We start from the raw sequence: 18,587 nt of genomic DNA, 5'->3' as shown, positions 1-18,587 counted from the left end.
ATATTTATTGACAACTTTGCCAACTCATTCATACTTTCCTGTCTATCTCATCTTAAGTCATGATTCTTGGTGATGTTAGTGCTGTCACCCTATGCTTAGAGTCTTGCAACCTCCTCAACCCAAATAAATGCTTCTCTACCTTAGTCCTGCCCACAATTGGCAAAACTGGACCCTGCCATCATATAAAATTATGCTACTTCTGAAATCTTGGATTTCAACAATTCTCTACATGATTTTTACTACTTTTTTAACCTTTCAAAATGAGATCCAGATAGTCTTAGCAAGCACTGTTTTATGTTTCTACCTTCCTATTTTATATTTCTTTACTTCTTTATCTATTCTTATTTTAGGAAATATTTCAAACTGACAGATTGTATAACAAACTCTCATTTACTTGTTACCCACCTATATAGCTTTACTGAATTTTCACTATTTAGCCATATTTGATTTAGATCTGTTTCTAAGATAAGATATTACAGACGTAATTAAAGTCTGTTGTGTAGCGGTCACCAAGTCTGTTCATTTCCCTGTCTCTCCAGAGATAATCATTTCTTGAATGTGGTGAATCCCACAACTTGTTTTTTTCATTTTGCATTATTTCTGAGAATATGCCATGTTGATTCATCTTGGAACTATCCTCCAACTCAAGATTTCCCAAGCCTTCCTTGACTCTTCCATTTTCTCTTAATTTATCAGTCTTTTCTATTATGTTTGGTTTCTTGTCTTTAGCGTTCAGACTCCATATCCCATTTTCTTAATCAGTTTCTTATTTATTATACTTGTATTGTCCACTCACTAATCTAAGAAGACCCCAGATCCAGATCAATCAAATCACCACAACTCTCTGCTCCCACAGCTCTACTGCTAAATATATCTGATGAAGGGAAAAAAAAAATCATCTCACAACTACATAGAGAGATCCTGCTGATTTCCCACCCCAAGCAGTCCTCAATACTTTCTGACAATATTTTTGAATGTTCCTAGTTGATGCCCACTTCCTTCTGCCTTGGCACTACCCTATTTTCATCAAACCTCTCTACCTATTAAAAAAAAAAATACACACACACACACACACACACACACACACACACACACACACACCCCAATGGATAATACATCTGGTATCACCTCTGACAAAATTACCTTTATTAATCTTCTATCCCCTCCTACCTCAAAAAAAAAAAAACAAAAACGGTATCTTCTCTTGATTAAGGTTGTACTTTCTATCCATTGATGAATTTCAATCTCTCCCATATCCTCTGGGACTAGTCTCCTATTATCTCCTCCCTTGTGTCTAGAGACTCAGTCTATGAGTAATGTATTTCCTATTAGCCAAGAAAACAAAACTTTCTTGATTGTATATTCCAATCCTATTTTCTGAATTAACTCTTCTCTTTCATATGGCAAAGCTTTGAAAGAATAGTCTAAATTTACCACTAACAAACTTCCTTATCTCATTTGCTTCTTGTCATACTAAATCTGACACTGATCCCCAAGTTTTCACCAGAATCACTAAAAATTTCAAAATTGTCAAATATAATAGGTAATTCTCAATCTTGATTTCTGACTGCTTCTTCTTTTCTTACGCTTGGAGGTATCACTCACCAAGGTTTTCTTTTTCTTTCTCTAAGGTTTCTTTTATAGGCTGCAAAGCCCTGTTATCCCTTTTAGGATGACCTACCCTATGTTTATACTACATTGATGACTTAAAACTCTGTCACTCTAGACTTCTGTAATGAATTCTCAACTTACACATGCAGCTGGCCATTGGCTTCCTTTGGTGCAATTATGTAAGGCAAGGACTGATGTGGTTAACACACCCTAATACATATTAAGTATTTCCACTTTGATGTATCACAGTTTTTTCACATTCACAATGTCTAAAACTAGAGCAACCCTCTTCTCCTTCAACCCACTTCTTTTCCTTGTTCCCTATCTTGGTTACTAGCATTATCATGCATCCCGTATCCTAAGCAAGAAGCCTAGGAATTAGAGCTGACAATTTTCATGTATCATCAAATTTGTAAATTCATCATCCTTAATATCTCTAGAAACTTTGTCTCCTCTTCAGCCTTGATCGTTTCTTGCCCTCATAATCAGGACAGCCTCTGAACTAGTCTCTCATCTCTTCTTGCACCACATCCATCCTTTCTTAACATAACTACTTTAGCAAACCAAAACAAACCGAATCATGTTTAACACTTCTCCCCAGAGGTGACAAGATAAAAGGTAAAATCTTCCTCTGAAGGCTCTTCACAATCTGGCTCCTGCTGCTGTGAGTTCTCCAGCCTGGATTCTCACCTTGACCCTAAGATTCAGCCAGGGACAGCAGATTCCCCAAATGTGTCAGTCTCCCACTTAATACTCACTTATGACCATGCTTGGCCAAGAAGATCTGTGAGGTTTTAATGGTCTCAGAAACCTGTTCTTTCTTGGTTGTCAGCTCTTCTGCCAGAACCTATACAGCAGAAATAGAGAAAATCTTCAAAATTCCAGAGTTAAAAAGTCAAACATTATTTGAAATAACTTTTTAAATCCTAGGAAAAAGATACAGCTTAAGTCAGGTAACATTACCAGAAATAAATTGAATTCTTACATTTCTTTAAGTCCTGGAAGTTAGTACTTCCTCAGGTAGCAATTGCTTCTGTGAAGGCCCATATGTGACCTATTATTCCTCCTATGCATTACTGCATATTATTCCACCTGGGCAAGGAGAGATAGACCTTCCACTCACCTGCTGTTCTAAAATAGCTTTTTCAATGTCTGTTGATTCTTTGGTGTGGGATGAGGTAATTTTTGCTTGTGTATTCCTTGCCAGGGCAGAAACCCAGCCCAAAAGATCTTTAATTTTCTCCACATGTTCTTGTTTTTCCTCTTCTACCACTTTCTGGAACAGGAAACAGAAATCATTACTATGGTCAATGTCTCCTTAGACTGGAAGATTTCAGATTTCCTAAAACAGAGAAGTTATTGTCCTTTACATATAGCATCTTGCACATTTTCATAGTTCTAAGATTTATAGGTGAGGAGATTAAATTCCACAGAGATTATATAAGGTAGGTACTGAAATAAAGGAAGCTTTTTTAATTTACACAGGAAAAGAACGTATGGTTAATGTTTTTAACAGCATTTCTACAAGTGGTTAAGTGTTTAGAGATTTATTTTGCAAAGACATAAAATTTTGTACTTACAAAAGACTACATATTTATTATAACAAATTCAACCAAATCTAAGATTCGTAATAGACACTTTTTGGTTTTTGGTGGTACTAGGAATTTAACCCAGGGATACTTTACCACTAAGTTATATCCCCAATCCTTTTTATTTTTTATTTTAAGATGGGGTCTAAGTTGCTAAGGGTCTTATTACATTGCTGAGGTTGGCCCCCAACTTGTGATCCTACTGCCTCTCAAGTCACTAGAATTATAGGCATGTGCTACTATGCCCAACTAATACAGATACTTCTATTTCCTAAGAAGTTTGCTACATATATTTCTAAATTTGTTCTAAGCCATATTGTATCTTTGCTGTACTGTTGGGTTTTACTGAAATTAGTTAAACACAGCATAACACAGTAATACAAATATCTTTCAACGTCAATCATTTATATCTATTTTATTATTTTTAACAATCATAGTATTCTGTTGTACAAAATGTAGATGTCCCTAACATTTTCCTTTAACAAATTATACTTTATTGAACATCTTTATTCATACCCTTCTATCATAAAGATATTTAGAGATGGGGATGCTGGATATAATACAGTCTGTCATCATTATTCACAGATTGTTTATTTATCTAACTCACTGAAATTCAATTAACTCTAAAATCAATACAGTACTTACAGTGATTTCATGGTTATTCCCAACAATACAAAAAAGATGGCACATGTTACCAGCTGAGGGAGAATAAGGCAACACACAGCCTTGCTTCAGCTGCCATACTGTAAACCAATGTACTTTTCACAGTCTATTTAGTGCCCAGTTTTTCACTTTTTTGTTGTTAGTGATTTCACTATTAAAAATGGCTGTAAGGTAGTGCTAAAGCACCTTCTAGTGTTCCCAAGCACAATAAGGCTCTTGATACATCTTATAGAGAAAAAATATTTTTGATAAGCTTTATTCAGATGGAATAAGAGTGCTACTGGCCATGAATTCAAAGTTAGTAAATTGACAATATGTATCAAATAAAGAATTAAAATAAAAACACATAAAACAAGGCTAAATACTGATCTATTGACAAAAAAACGAACAGAGGCTAACATGAACCTAACCCTTTATTTTTCCTAGGAGCAACGGTTCAGTATTTGTTAACATGACTACTGCAAATAATGAACATTGATTGTACATGTGCTTTGAATTCTGATTGACAGATAGTGCAGAGCAATTTTTTTTTTTTTTTTTCCAGTATCAGGGATCAAACCTGGGGATTTTCACATACTACGCATGTGCTCTATCACTGAGGTATATCCTCAATCTGAAGGACAGGATATTTAATTTTTTAAAGATTATTTAGGACCCAACTATTCTCACCTCCTCCTCCTCCAACCGCCGGAGTGCATCACTGATGTATTTCACATGCTGAGTTGTTAAGGTCACCAATGCTGTGTACCGAGTCCTCAAGTCCATAAACTGCAGTTCAAAAAAACAATTTAAATACATTATTTGCCAGAAAAACAAATTTCAATATTTGAAAATAAGGGGAAGTTTTCATTGAGTTGCATGCTCAATAGAAAGGCAAATCCTAAATCAAACTTCAAGGCCTACACAAATGCATCTTTTCTTAATGGAAGACAGTGTTGTATTTCCTTGCCCCACCCATTCACCTCTTGTGTGATGGCATCTGAAGAGGAAAGCATGCGACGGCGCTTGCCAGGAGATTTCTGCTGTGATTCCACAAAGGCTTTGTAAGTCATCAGTTGCAATTCATAGTCCTGAAAGAGGAACACATTTTACTACGTGTACTTAGCTCACACACATCATACAAGAGAATCACAGCCTTTTACTGCTGTAAGATGTTCTGGTGACTAGATGTTAGCAAACTTTTCCTATAAAGGGCCAGACAGAAAACACTGGACCATACAATCTGTTACAGCTCCTCAACTGCCACTGTCATGTGAATGCAGCCACAGACTATGTAAATGAAAGAACATGGCTATGTCACAATAAAACTTTATTTACAGACATTGAAAACTGAAGTGTATAGAATTTTAATGTGTAATGATATATTTTAATTCTTTTGATTTTTCCCAACCATTTCTCATAGGCTACATAAAAACTGGTGCGGGGCTAGATTTAGCCCATGGGCCATACCTTGCCAAATCCTGAGTTTGTAATCTGTGGTTTGATGAGCAACCATTTCATCTCATTCATGGGGTGTTAAAGCCCAAAGAGGGGAAGTGAATTCTCTAATTAACTTGGTGGGTGAGTAGCTGATCAGATTAGAATTACTGTCTTCTAATCCCAAATTCGTGCTTTTCTTATTTAACCATGCTATTCTGCTTCCTCTGCAGCCCTGAAAGTGCTGCCCTAGTTCGGGCTCTCTTCATCTCTCACATGGATGGGGGCAGTACTCTCTTACATTGCTCACCTCTAATTTTTTTTTTCCTGCCACCAGAATACCTTTTCTAACACAGAAAGTGACCACACCATTCCTCTGATTTACAGCTTTCAATGACCTATAGCAGAAGCTTCGCAAGCAACAACATGCATACAAACCATACAGGGACCTCATTAAAATGCAGAATCTGATTCAGTAGGTCTGGGAGTCTGCTTCTGACAATCTCCCAGGTAATGCTGAGACTACTAGGTCAAAGACAACATTTTGAAGAACAAGAATAGAAAATGAAGTCAAAAGAGCTGAACAAGGTCTCTCATAAGTGATCACAACCTCCCCACTCGTCTTCCATGGTCACTGCTTTTCATGTACCATGTCTTTTATTTCTTTTACCCCTCCTCCCCCTGCTGTTAGGATTGAACCTAGAGCACTCTACCAATGAACTACACCTAAGCTCACATGTACCATGTTTTCTAGCTATACCAGAATACTTGCTATTTCCTCAGATAATTCTTCCCTTTGGCTATGGAGTTTCTACGCCCAGAAAGTCCTGCTCCTGTTATCTACTTAGAAAAGCTTATGCAGAAAAAAAATATGAAATGAGTTCCTTAAGGACCCTGTAAAAATAGTTATAGTAATAAAATAGTATTCATAATAATAATAAATGCAATTGTTGCCATTTAATGAATGTACTTTAAGTTTGAGACTTTGTCCAGAAAAAAAACTTGTTCCCAAAGAACTTACAATCTAGTGGGAAGACACATAATAAACAAGCAAATATATAATAATCTTAAAAGTTGTTTCTCTTTTAATAATGATGTCAGAGAAATAGAGAAGGGCCAGATTATAGCCTTATAATTTTAGAATTTTATAATGAATATGATATAAAGACATCAGACAATTTTAAGGAGTGACATGACTTGATATACCATATTTCATCTATTCTAAGATATACATCACCCCCCCCATTTTAGTTTCTCTAAAATTTAAATATAGCTAAGTGAGGTGGTGCATGCCTGTAATCCCAGTGACTCAGGTGGCTCAGGTCCTAACCAACTTAGGGATAACCTATATCAAAATTAAAAAATTAAATAAAAAGAACTGGGGAGGTTGGGGATTTAGCCCAGTGGCAAAGTGCTTGCCTAGTACACACAAGGCACTGAGTTCAGTCCTTAGCCCTGAAAAAAAAGGGGGGTGGGTGGGTGTTGGGGATGTGGGCTCAGTGGGTAGGCACCCCAGAGTTCGATCCCCAGTACTAAAAAAATAAAACTTGATCCCCAGTACAAAAAAAATGGCATGCTGTAAAGTGGCAGTTTCTCTTTATTTTGGTATTCCTAAAATTAGGGTGTAATTTATAATCTATGGTATCTGATATTCAGTGACATGTAATAAATGTTCTAAAATGATAAGTCCAACTCCTGTGTGGGAAAACAGCTTGTGAGGGCAGGAGCAGACGTAAGAGACTGGCTCAGAGTGCTACAGTGTTCTAAGGAAGTATTTGCTTCTGTGTGAACTAGGGAAAGACAGGATAAAATGAAAGGTAGTCAGATTCAGGACATATTTGGAGGAGAAAACCAGCAGAGATCCTGTTCACAGACTGAGCAAAAAGACTGAAGAAAAAGAAGGGTGACTCTTGGGGTTTTTGCCTCAAAAACCAGGAAAAATAGAGACACTATTTCTTGAGCTAGGCAAGACAAGTGAGAAGCATATTTGAGAAAAAACTCAAACACTCTGTTTTTGTCATAAGTTTAAGAGGCTTGTGTCCATCCAAATGGAGACTCTTCAAACGACAGCCAAAATCTGGTCCTGCTCTGAGCATCCTTGCACAAGGGGCCACAGGAAGTACATATACATTCACTGAAGGTAGGACCAGTCTCTAGCAGAAGAGCCCTACTTAATTTACATGAAAACAGAACCTACAGTGATGATACGGATTTTCCTGGAGATTACTTATGTTCCTTTGGGGATGTGGCACAATTACCTTTACAATAGTGGAGTATTGCTGGGAAAATTTTTGACATTGGTCCAGTTTTGTTTGATTTCTCTCAATTTCTGCAAACAGCTCCTAGGAACCAAAATATCACATTATCATTATCATTATCATCACTGGAACAGCTGAGCATTTACTATGTCCTAAGACAGTGGTTTTCAAACCTGAACTATAACAGAATCATTAACAAGGTTGGTTAAAACACAGACTTTGGGGCTTACCCCCAAAGTTTCTGATTCAGCAAGTCTGGGGTTGGACCCAAGAATTTGCATTTCTAATATGTTCCTAGGTGGATGCGGATGCTGCTAGTTTGGGGTCCATACTTTGAGAACCACTGTTCTTAGTATTTTACATGTATCACTTCACTTAATCTTAACCAGAACTTTATAAAGTAGGTTAAATTGATAATGAACCACATCCATTTTATGGATAAAGAAGTAGAGTACTGAGAGGTGAGTAATTTATTCAAGTTTTCCTAGCTAATGGGTTGGTGAGCCAGGAGTGGAATCCAGCAAGGTAACTCCAGACCGTTTCCTCTTCACCAAAATGCAAAACAAAATACCACAAAACAAAACAACCAAAAAATGTTTTAAATGAAATAATTTTTTTTCCAATCACAGGTTTCCTAGGGTTTTCAACCCTCATCCCAGGTAAAATAAAATGTATTATCAAGAAACAGAATGGAATTATTTAATCTGTCCACCTAATGAGCTCAACATATCATCACAGAAATTTACAATTGAAAGTATTCAACAGGTTACACTGGCCTAAAACCAGTACCTTGAGACCATCTAGTTGAACCTCTCCCTGAGAAGAGGGGTCTAAGAATGTCTTTCCCTTTGAAGGAAACTTCAATTGCTAGGAAATCATCTGTTATGATGAACTAACTTTCCCCCAACAACTTCCACGCTATGACCACACGCACTGTTTGCTGACTGAGCTGCTCCGACAGCACTCTGCTATCTTCCGCCTGGCCTGGCTTCATCATTTCCTGCTGGGCAGTGGTTTTCTCGATCCATTTGATAAGAGTTCCATGGCATGCTCTGTAATCTCCTAGAACTTCCTGGATACTTTCTAGCTCAGATTGGCTGGAGGAACAAATGGAAACTGCGATCAAACACTTTAAGATAAATGACAATAGAGTATATAAGGCAATTTCCTTCTTTACTCAGGCTGATAGTTGGGCTTGATCATAGAGGATGCAACTTCATTTATGGGAATAAATGATGCAAGGCTGTGTGATACCTATGCATGTACCCAGTGACTTAAAGGTGAGTGGAAGTCAATTTTTTTCCTACTTGCCCTTGAAACTTCCTTGTGGCCTGGCACCCCATGATAAACACTGTTAAACTTTTTACCTAGATTGTATAAAAAGTTAATAACTGGATGTATATTTCTATACCTTCATGACACAGTATCTGTCAAGAATATCGTGGCTATAAAAAAAAAAAAAACAATACCATGGCTATGATTTATGAATCACTATAATTTACTGGGCAGAAAGTGAAGAAAAGTGAAAAACAGTAGTCACTATTCACTTCTGAGTCTAATCAGCCTTGGGATAGACAGTAATTTGAGAGAATCAATCCGATCCTACTGAAGTTGCTAAACTCCTCTACCCACATATTCCCCTACCCAGCTGTTAGAGTTTAGATGTGGTGTCCCCCAAAAGTTCATCTGCAAGACAATGAGAGAAGATTCAGAGAAGAAATGGTTGGGTTATGAGAGCCTTAACCCAATTAGTGAATGAATCCCCTGATAGGGATTAACTGAGCAATAATTGAAGAGATGGAATATAGCTGGAGGAGGCAGGAATTGAGGCATGGCTTTGGGTTATTTATTTGTATCTGGCAAGTAGAGACCTCTTTCTCTGCTTCCCAATCACCATGTGAGCTGATTCTCTCTGCTGCACTCTCCCACCATGATGTTCAGCCTTAGTACGAGACCCAAGGAATGTGAGCCAGCCTTCTATGGACTAAGACCTCTGAAACTGTGAGCCCTCAAACTTTTCCTCCTTTAAAATTTTCTGGTCAGATCTTTTAGTCACAGCAATGAAAAAGCTGACTACAACACCAGTTTAGCCTCAGACTGACAGTGTTCTGACTTACCAGTTCATATCTGTCATCATAAGCAGGACTACATAACAGAAACAAAAACCACTCAATTGGCAATTATGATGGAAGTAAAAAATTCTGCAAAGCTCCACTATGAAAAATGGCTCATATTTGTATTCAAAACTAGTAACACAAGATCCAGAGCCCATGTTCTTCCCTTCAAAAAAGATCAATCAGGACCCTTTCAAGTCTATACTATAAAAAGATCCATTGTCATCAATGGCTTAACAAGATATAAGACCTGGAGCATAAAAGAGGCACTATGAATAGCATCATTACTAACCCAAAAGCAAGCCTCAAGTCTGCCTTGGGTTGATGGGCCCCATTTTCTGTCAATTACCTTGTTTAGAATTCAAGTTTTTAAATTTCTACACCTCCCTATCAAGTCCTGCCTGTACAAATCAATGTACAGATACAACTATTTCTGTGTAAGCTCTAGACCCTGCCCTAATAGAAGAAAAAGATGGGCTGCCACTTACCGAGTCTCTAACTGGACAATGACACGGTGCCAACGCTCCTGCAGCTGGGAGCCTTTCTCCTGATAGCGCTCCAAATCCAGGTTTCGCTCTGGTGTCAGACGACTCAGCTGCTCTGCCACTACCTTAGCCTTGGTGATTTCTCCATCCAAGACTGAGAACACTGAATTCTTGTCCTTCACGTCATTAAGCCAGTGCTATCAAAATATATGCACAGAAACAGGCTAGATATTTTCCATGCAAAAAAAAAAAAAGATTCAGACCAAGCAGGAAACAAGGACATGGTCTACAATGGACTCAGGAGTATATGAGTCACTCAGAAACTAGACTCCAGAGTGTTGTGCCAGAAATGCCTACAGAGGTCATGGTCTCAGCTTTCCTAATGTACCCTGGGAGGCCAGAGACAGGCATACCACATGGAGAAATGTGCAAAGAACTTTTGATTGAAACCTGTCTTTACTACTTAAAAGCTATGAAAGCAAGGTAAATCATTTAGCAGTCTGTGTCTTGGTTTTCTCATCTGTAGAGAGATACAAATTCTTTCCAGAGTGGCTTGTGAGAATTAAATGAGGTAACAGTTAAGTGCTTATATTGTAACAATTGGTTGTATTCAATTAAACCATTAATTTACTGGGAGAAAAAGGGAAAAAATAAATTGAAAGGCATGGTCTTTCCTCTATCCTTTCTAGCTAGACATATTTTTTAGTCCTTTTTTTTTGAATACCTATTAAAATATATTAAATGTGCTATTCTGCCTAGTTCATATGCAAACTTAAATCAGTGTCATGCCATTCAAAATTGCATTTTGCTCTAACACAAAGCAATGGATATGTTAAATCAACCTCCCAAGAAACTAGAGTAACCGACCCGTAATGTAGACCGATGGGACTCCAGAGCTACGAGATCTGCTGGCACTGCTTCTTCTTGACTCAGCTTGATTTCATAACCTTTGACCAGGAGTTCAGCATCCTGTATGCTACGCACTATAACATCGATTGTCTTTAATCTGTGGTGGGGAAAAAAAAATCACTTTCCTTCATTAGTCCATGAATTTTAATACCTGAATTACATACCTCAAGTGCTAGACAGGTTCACAAAACATAACTACACAAATCAATTTCACCATTATTAGATAAAGTTTTGCAAAAATCAAGAAACTATGTAAGGTGCCAATTTAAGCCAATTCAAAATAAAGTTCTAAGTCACACTGGGACATGGACACATGTAGAAGACTCATGAAGAGAAGACATGAAGCCAGAAACCCACTTGACATCAAAGCATCTAAGATCTATCACTCCTCAAAGTCATGGGTAGAGATGGAAGATTAGGGAAAAGACTTTCAAACACAATATCTAGTTAAGCTGAAAGGTTTTTAAAAAATTCTTTGGTATTTCTCCCCTTCTCTTAAAGTCTGTGTTAATTTCAGAAGTATTTAATCAAATAGAAATGAGGTACAGAACAGTCCTAACACTATAAATTAACTTCTCGTCCATATCACTGGCATTTGTTTCCTGCAGTCCAAGTGAATTCACTCTGCATTACTAGGAATTAAAGCCAAGACTTCTCATCATAAATATACACTCTTTAAGATGTACAGTCTTTCTGGGTTATTCATGAAACACTCTAGGGCCTCTTCCTTCTTATACCAATGGAAACCATTGCCCTTTCAAGTTATAACCTCAGTTCACTCACTTATTCAAATAGACAGTGGAGAGACTATGGACACGGTCCATCTTCTCCACCAGCAGATTCAGTTCAGAACGCAGAGTTGGGACACTTGAACCAGATGGAGACTGGTGGAGAAAGCTGTTGCATTTCACAGAAAGAGCATCCAAATCAGATCTCAGTTGCTGCAAATCCTCCTGGGTGTGCTGTCAGGAACATGACATACAACAAAGATGGAGAGAGAATTGAACAAAGAAATCAGAAATAAGTCCTTATTTTAATACCAAAAATTAGAAATCACCAAGATGCCCATACGTAGAAGGGTTAAATTAACTGTGAAACAGTTGTTTTTATATTCTTATAAAAAAAAAAAAAAAAAAAAAAAAATAAGGACGGATGGGGCAGGCAGAGAGATCCTAAAATGAGACACAAACAGAAATAAGTCTAACTCTTTTTCAGATAAAAAATATGGAAGGAGATGAGGCAAGAACATGTACAAAGTCTTTCTGAACACAGTATCTGGACCGTAGATATACCTTCAGGCTAGAGAGAAAAAGAACTATAAATAAATGTTGAACTCCAGTTTAATAGATTTATTTATGCGGTAGTATGAGTTAGCAATACTGAAACTATTATATGTAAATGCTAGGACTGAGCGATAAGTACTTTATGGGTAATATGAAGCAAGTTTTTCAGTCTTGGAGAAGGGAGTTACACATTTGGAAAGAGATTAAAATAAGTCATGTGCTATTGGTGTAGAACTAGATGAAGACAGATACATACAAATCCATGCTTGTGTGTGCATGTGTGTGTATGACACAGATCAATAAATATATTGATTTACATATGCTTTCTTATATATATGTACATAAAAATATATAACATATTTGTATATGCAAATGCATACATGTATTGGTAATGTATGATTTCTAGCTCAGTCGTCTGAGCAGATGTATAAGCAATGACACAACTATGAGTACATTTAGCAACCCCCTTGTTTCTACCCAAAAGCAGCAGAACTCCTTGGACAAAGAGCTGATTCCTGGGATGGGTGTGGCAAAGTCAAGAAGAACCAGGAATATCTTGTTTGTTCAAAATGAAAATGCTCAAAGAATGAAGGGGGCATGTTAAAAGGCCACAGGAGTCAGCTTGAAGGGGTTCCCATTGACTAAATTTGCTAAAATTTGAACATCAAAAGAAATGAAAGCAGGCTGGGTGGGTGGCACATGCCTGTAAGTTCCCCACCTGAGGAAAAAAATCACAGCAACTCAGGAGGCTGAAGCAGAAGAATCACAAGTTTGAGACCAGCTTCCAGCAACTTAGCAAGACCCCATCTCAAATTTAAAAAAAGGACTAGGGATATATCTCAGCGGTAAAGTCCCCCTGGGTTCAATCCCCAGTATGAAAAAAAGAAAAAAGAAAAAAGTGATAGTAACAAATTACACACCACTTAATAAGAATCCATGAGTACTGAATGACATTAATAAAGAATGAAAGGAGGGAAGAAGGAGAAAGTTCTTTCCTTCCCAAAGAAAGGAAAGTTCTTTAATGTAGAAGGAATGACAGAAATAGAAAATCAGCTTTTGGCAACTGTGATACTAAGAATTGATTTGGTCAAGACTCACCAATTGATGCTAAAACTAATTGGTTAAGGTTTGAATGAAAACAGAATATGCACACATCTTCAAAGTATCTCCCCATAAGAAACTTAGTAATTACCAAGGGGAAAATACTAACAAGAAATCAAAGGTAACAGCACCACTAATGCGAAGGATTCACATCCCAGGCCTCATGATTTGATACACCAACTCACCATGAACACAATATCACTTCTGTGGCATTCCTGCAAAAAAATTTATAACCTAAGCCTAATCATGAGAAGTCCTCAGATAAACACAATGGAAGGACAAATAGTCTACATTTATTCTACAGAATAAATGGTTTGCACTCTTCAAAAACTTTAAGGTTATGGAAAGGTATGAAAACCTTTTTCAAGAAATCTAAAGAGAGCAACTAAATTCAAGTGTGATCCTGAATTAAATCTTGGACCAAAAATACTCTTTTTGGGAGAGGGGAAAACATGGGGATTAAAGAGCTTTATAGGGTCACTTGAAATTTTATTGAGGTTGTTGTAAAACAGTATTATATTAATGTTCATATCTTAATTTTAATCATTGTTGCATGGTTATATAAGAAACTGTCCTTGTGTTTTGGGAATGCACACTCAAGTATCAGGGGTAAAGTAACAACATGTCTGGAACTTACTCTCAAGATTGAAAAGAAGAAGAAGAAGAAAAGAATATTATTATGTATACATGTGCAGAAGAAAATGGCAAGCAAATGAAGAAAAAAATGTTAACATTTAGGGAATCTACTTGAAGGTTATATGAGAATAAAACTTCTCTGTATATCTGAAATTCAAACTTAAAAGCTTTTTTAAAAATCCAGGTCTATTAGAAATAGAGCTCAATATTGATCTTTATTTCTCAGCATTTTTCAGAAACAGATTTGGGATGACTCCACAGAAAAGTAAAAAGCTTCCACATAATTATAAGCTTATATGATATGTCTCATATAGACACATTATATCTTTCTCAGTCCATGAAAAATCATACAGCCCTCTCATCCTCCTCTTCAAGGTTAGGAATAACTGAGAAAGGTAAGAAAAACCACTCCTCATTAGTCATTTCCTGTCATTTGATCCAGATCAAATTCAATAGTTTTCACAGAGCTCTCTCATACCATGCCAAGTAGAAATATTCTAGTAATTCTCTAAATTCCTACAGCAATGTTAGCTGGAAAATTGAGAAATGCACTAGTTATATCTTATGACATCTCTTACTCTGAAGTTGATAATTGTGACTCTAACCTTTCCTTCTTTAACTACACTATAAGCCAAAAACAAGGACCTGAACTTATTTTTCTTTGCATGCTCAGAGGACTTAAAGCAATTAATATTTGCTGTTTTATTTCAAGAATACTACCCTATATTTTTATATCATTTTACTTTCCTAGGAAGCTCATTATATGCACTTACTACTCAACTTTCCAAAAACTGTTAGGCATATATTATTTCCATTTATAAGAAAGGAAAGGAAGGATTAGAGTTAACTTGATCAAAGTCACAGAGAGAGGGGGCATCAGAGGCTACAGTAGAATCTGAATCTTTCCTTATATTTACTGACTCCTATGATTAAAGGTAACCATGCCATAGAAAGAAACATAGGCACATATGGGATAGAAGAATGAGCAGCATCTCTACCAAGCAATTAAAAAGTATGGTATGTAGCCCACATGTAATACTTAGAACAATTTACCAGTCCATTCGCATTCTCAAGTCTACATGAAACTAATCAAGTCAACAATAACATTTGAGGCCAAAATTCTGCTTCTTCACAGGAAAAAGGCTATAGGGAAGAATTCCTGGGTAGACCTGTCATGAAGCCATGGCCTTATTTATTAGGATCCATACTCTTGCCACCCAATGCATTAGGAAAGCATTTACTTTGCCCCAGTGCCCACCTGTCTCCCCAGGTTTACCTCCTGCTCTGCAATCCTTAATGCAATGTCCTGCCGGGCATCTCTGTCAGTTCTACAGCTGGCTGGAGACTGAATTCGTTTGACCAACCTCTGTTCACACTCCTCCAGGCGTAGCCGAATATTCTTCAGTTCTGAAATGTATATCTTGGCTGCAGTCTCCTCTTTGTCCTCTGGAATGCACCAGCATAGAAGACCACTGAGTTCCATATCAGAGATCAACAAACCTGAGGACACCATTGGCTCCAATAGACCAGACATCCCATTATTTATTTAATTTTGACAGTACCAAGGATTGAACCCAGGGCTACACACATGCTAGGTAAATGCTCTACCATGGAGTTACACCCTCACAACTCTTTCTAATTTTATTTTGATATAGGGTCTTGCTATATTGCTCAGGTAAGCCTTGAACTTGCAATCCTTCTTCTTCAGTCTCCCAAGTAACTGCGACTGCAGGAATTTGCCAGCATGTTCCCCTAAAACAAGGTCTTCTTTAGGGAAATTTCAGCCTGATCCTAAAGTCCATCCATGCATTACATACTGACCTTTGAGGACCCAAATGTGAGAGGCTGGTTAGCAGTAACAACTAAAATATCAGCTCTCACGATTTGATTTCGAAAATTCATCTCCATGAAATGTTCTCTGTCTAAAGGTGATGTTACTCTATAGTTAATACAAAGAGTCCAGCAGCACCCTTCAGGCTCTCATACCACCATTCTTCCCTCTTCCTAGCATACACACCATTTTCCATGGACTTCATCAGGTGCTGAAAATGGGTTTTACAAGCCTCTACTTCCTCTTCCAACCGTAAGCGATCAGCAACTGAGAAGAGTGCAGAGTCACGACTGTCCTGCAGAAAGTCTTCATAGTGAGCCTGAAGGTTCTTCATAGTCTGGTGGCACTCCCCTGGTGCTAAGGATCGAAGCTAGAAAAAAGTAGCCAAAAGAACTTTCAACAGAATGGGAACATAACACTTTCTCTCTTCCCCCTTTTTATTAAAGTCTAACATATATACAAAACAGAGCATAAATCATAAACAGGTAGATTTGCACAAACCGAATTCATCCATGTAATCAGCATTCAGAAGAAGAAATAGAACGTTACCAGTACCCCAGAAGAACCACTTGTGCCCCACTGGACATAACATAATTATTTCTTGTCAGTTCACCACTTTGCTACAGGTATTACTTATTTTCATCAGGAATTCCCCAACCACTCAAGCTGTTAATTCTAGTTCCTAAGATGCTAGGTACTAACGTGAAACAGTATCTCTGATTCCACTTTATTCCATTTATCTGGGGAGAAGTCTCACAGCAATGAAAAAAAACTCCTTTGGAAAAAGGCTAGCAGTAGGATGTGGCCTGTAGTAACATTCACAATCACCTTTTCTAGGTTCCAGGTCTGAACAAGATCAAGGTCCTTCCGCAGATAGTTCCAGGAGATAAGGCTTTTGGTGTTAACATGTAGCTGGTGCCAAAGGGCCATCACCTTCTGATAAGATTGTTCCACCCTAGAACCAACACAGAACCTGACTGTAGCTTTTGAAAAACAAGCTCTGCATTAGAGACCTCCTAAAGAAAAATGTGATTGCTTTAGAAGAGCTAAGCTTATACATTAGGCAGAGAAAGGTGGCACATTCTGACAACATAGGAATTTTTTATTTTATTTTTTCCCTCAGTACTGGGAAAGAACCCAGGGCCTTGCACATGCTAGAAAGTTCTCAACCACTGAGCTATACCCCAGCCTTTTAAAAAATTTTTATTTTGAGAAAAAGTCTCACTAAAGTGCCCAGATTGGCCTTGAATTTGCAATCCTTCTATTGCACTATCCCAAGCAACCTGGGATTACAGATGTGCACTATCAGGCATGAGACAGGAATCTTCAGAACTATATTGAGATCTTCTGCTTGGATTTTTTACAGTACTATTTAGCAATCTCACAAATGTTATCTGAATGTAACATGATTACAAGAAGCTAAAGAGAAGAAATAAACAGGGAGAGCACTAATAGAGAAAAGTGCAGACCAAATAACCCCATTTGGAATTGCTGAAAAATGATGATATCAATGCTTAAAAACTGAGTTATCAGCTGGCTACATAGGTTAAAAAAAAAAAAAAAAAAAAACTGAGTTATCATATTCTACATATTTACAGAAGGGCTAATATTTCAAAAGTAATAGCAACTTCAGAAGTCTGGCATATAAAAGCAAACTGCAGAATGCAGGGCTTGAGGTTTTTTTTTTTTTTTTTGCATTCAATCTCAATTTCTAGAAGGCTTGCAAACAGATACAGAAACACACACAGTTTCCTTGAATTTCATTAATTTGAGAAGAAAAAACATAAGACAATAGGATGGAAAACAAGAAGCTAACACGTCAGTTAAATGAGAGAAATAAGACACATAAAATCCATTATTTTATCTTCCCTTTCTCCAAAAATCTCACCAAAATTTCAGTAAAATTAAGGAAATATTCAAAGACGAGTAAAAGTACAAGGAAAAAAATTGAAAACAAGAAAGCATTAGAGAATCAGCTCAGGAGGTCCAATATCTGAAAAATGGGAATTATTTTTGTTTTATTTTGTTTTTGGTACCAGGGATTGGACACAGGGTGGTAAACAACTGAGCCACATACCCAGCCCTTTTTTGTATTTTATTTAGAGACAGTGTCTCACTGAGTTGCTTAGGGCCTCACTAAGTTACTGAAGCTGGCTTTGAACTCATGATCCTCCTGTCTCAGCCTCCCGAGCTGCTGGGATTATAGGCATGTGCCACTGCGCCTGGTCAAATGGGAGTTCTTGAAAGCAAGAACAGAGAAAACAAAACCAATAGAGAATAAAATAATTAAAGAAAAAAAAATTCCCAAGATCTCAAAGAAGAGTTTCCAGTTTATGTTCATTAGTTTGCTGAATGCGAAAAGACTCACCACCTATAGATTAGAAACAAATTTTTTCTTTTTCAGTTTTTATTTTATTTTGAGATAGGGTCTTGTTATATTGCCCAGGCTTGGCTCAAACTCAAGATCTTCCTGCCTTACCTCCTGAGTAGCTGGGATTATAAATGCATGCCACCACATCCAGCTTTCCACAGATTAGAGCAAAGAGTCCAAAGCTTTCCCAGGAAATAAAGATTTCATTCAAAACATAGTGGTATCAAACTATTCTGTATAGTAATGGTGGTAGAGTATACATGATTATATTCATTTGTCAAAACTAGTAATTCTGCTGCTTACTACAAATAATGAATTTT

General features: G+C 37.2%; 1 protein-coding gene across 12 annotated transcripts in view; it reads right to left on the bottom strand.

Moving 5' to 3' along the window:
* MACF1 (microtubule actin crosslinking factor 1) overlaps positions 1 to 18,587 on the bottom strand; it is a 342,663-nt gene that overhangs the window by 147,117 nt on the left and 176,959 nt on the right. For all 12 annotated transcript variants that reach the window (XM_079112948.1, XM_079112960.1, XM_079112953.1 and 9 more), the window contains 12 exons: positions 16,725 to 16,851; positions 16,083 to 16,266; positions 15,342 to 15,511; positions 11,829 to 12,007; positions 11,004 to 11,142; positions 10,140 to 10,333; positions 8,472 to 8,634; positions 7,538 to 7,621; positions 4,826 to 4,933; positions 4,533 to 4,631; positions 2,735 to 2,887; positions 2,370 to 2,458 (listed from right to left, as the gene is read on the bottom strand). In XM_079112948.1, the coding sequence (XP_078969074.1) occupies positions 2,370 to 2,458; positions 2,735 to 2,887; positions 4,533 to 4,631; positions 4,826 to 4,933; positions 7,538 to 7,621; positions 8,472 to 8,634; positions 10,140 to 10,333; positions 11,004 to 11,142; positions 11,829 to 12,007; positions 15,342 to 15,511; positions 16,083 to 16,266; positions 16,725 to 16,851 (1,689 nt within the window). The remainder of the gene's footprint in view (positions 1 to 2,369; positions 2,459 to 2,734; positions 2,888 to 4,532; positions 4,632 to 4,825; positions 4,934 to 7,537; positions 7,622 to 8,471; positions 8,635 to 10,139; positions 10,334 to 11,003; positions 11,143 to 11,828; positions 12,008 to 15,341; positions 15,512 to 16,082; positions 16,267 to 16,724; positions 16,852 to 18,587) is intronic.

The sequence above is a fragment of the Sciurus vulgaris genome (genome assembly GCF_902686455.1).
Source record: "Sciurus vulgaris genome assembly, chromosome: 1".
In the NCBI taxonomy this organism is placed as follows: Eukaryota; Metazoa; Chordata; class Mammalia; order Rodentia; family Sciuridae; genus Sciurus; species Sciurus vulgaris.
This window is presented reverse-complemented; position numbering and strand designations above follow the sequence as displayed.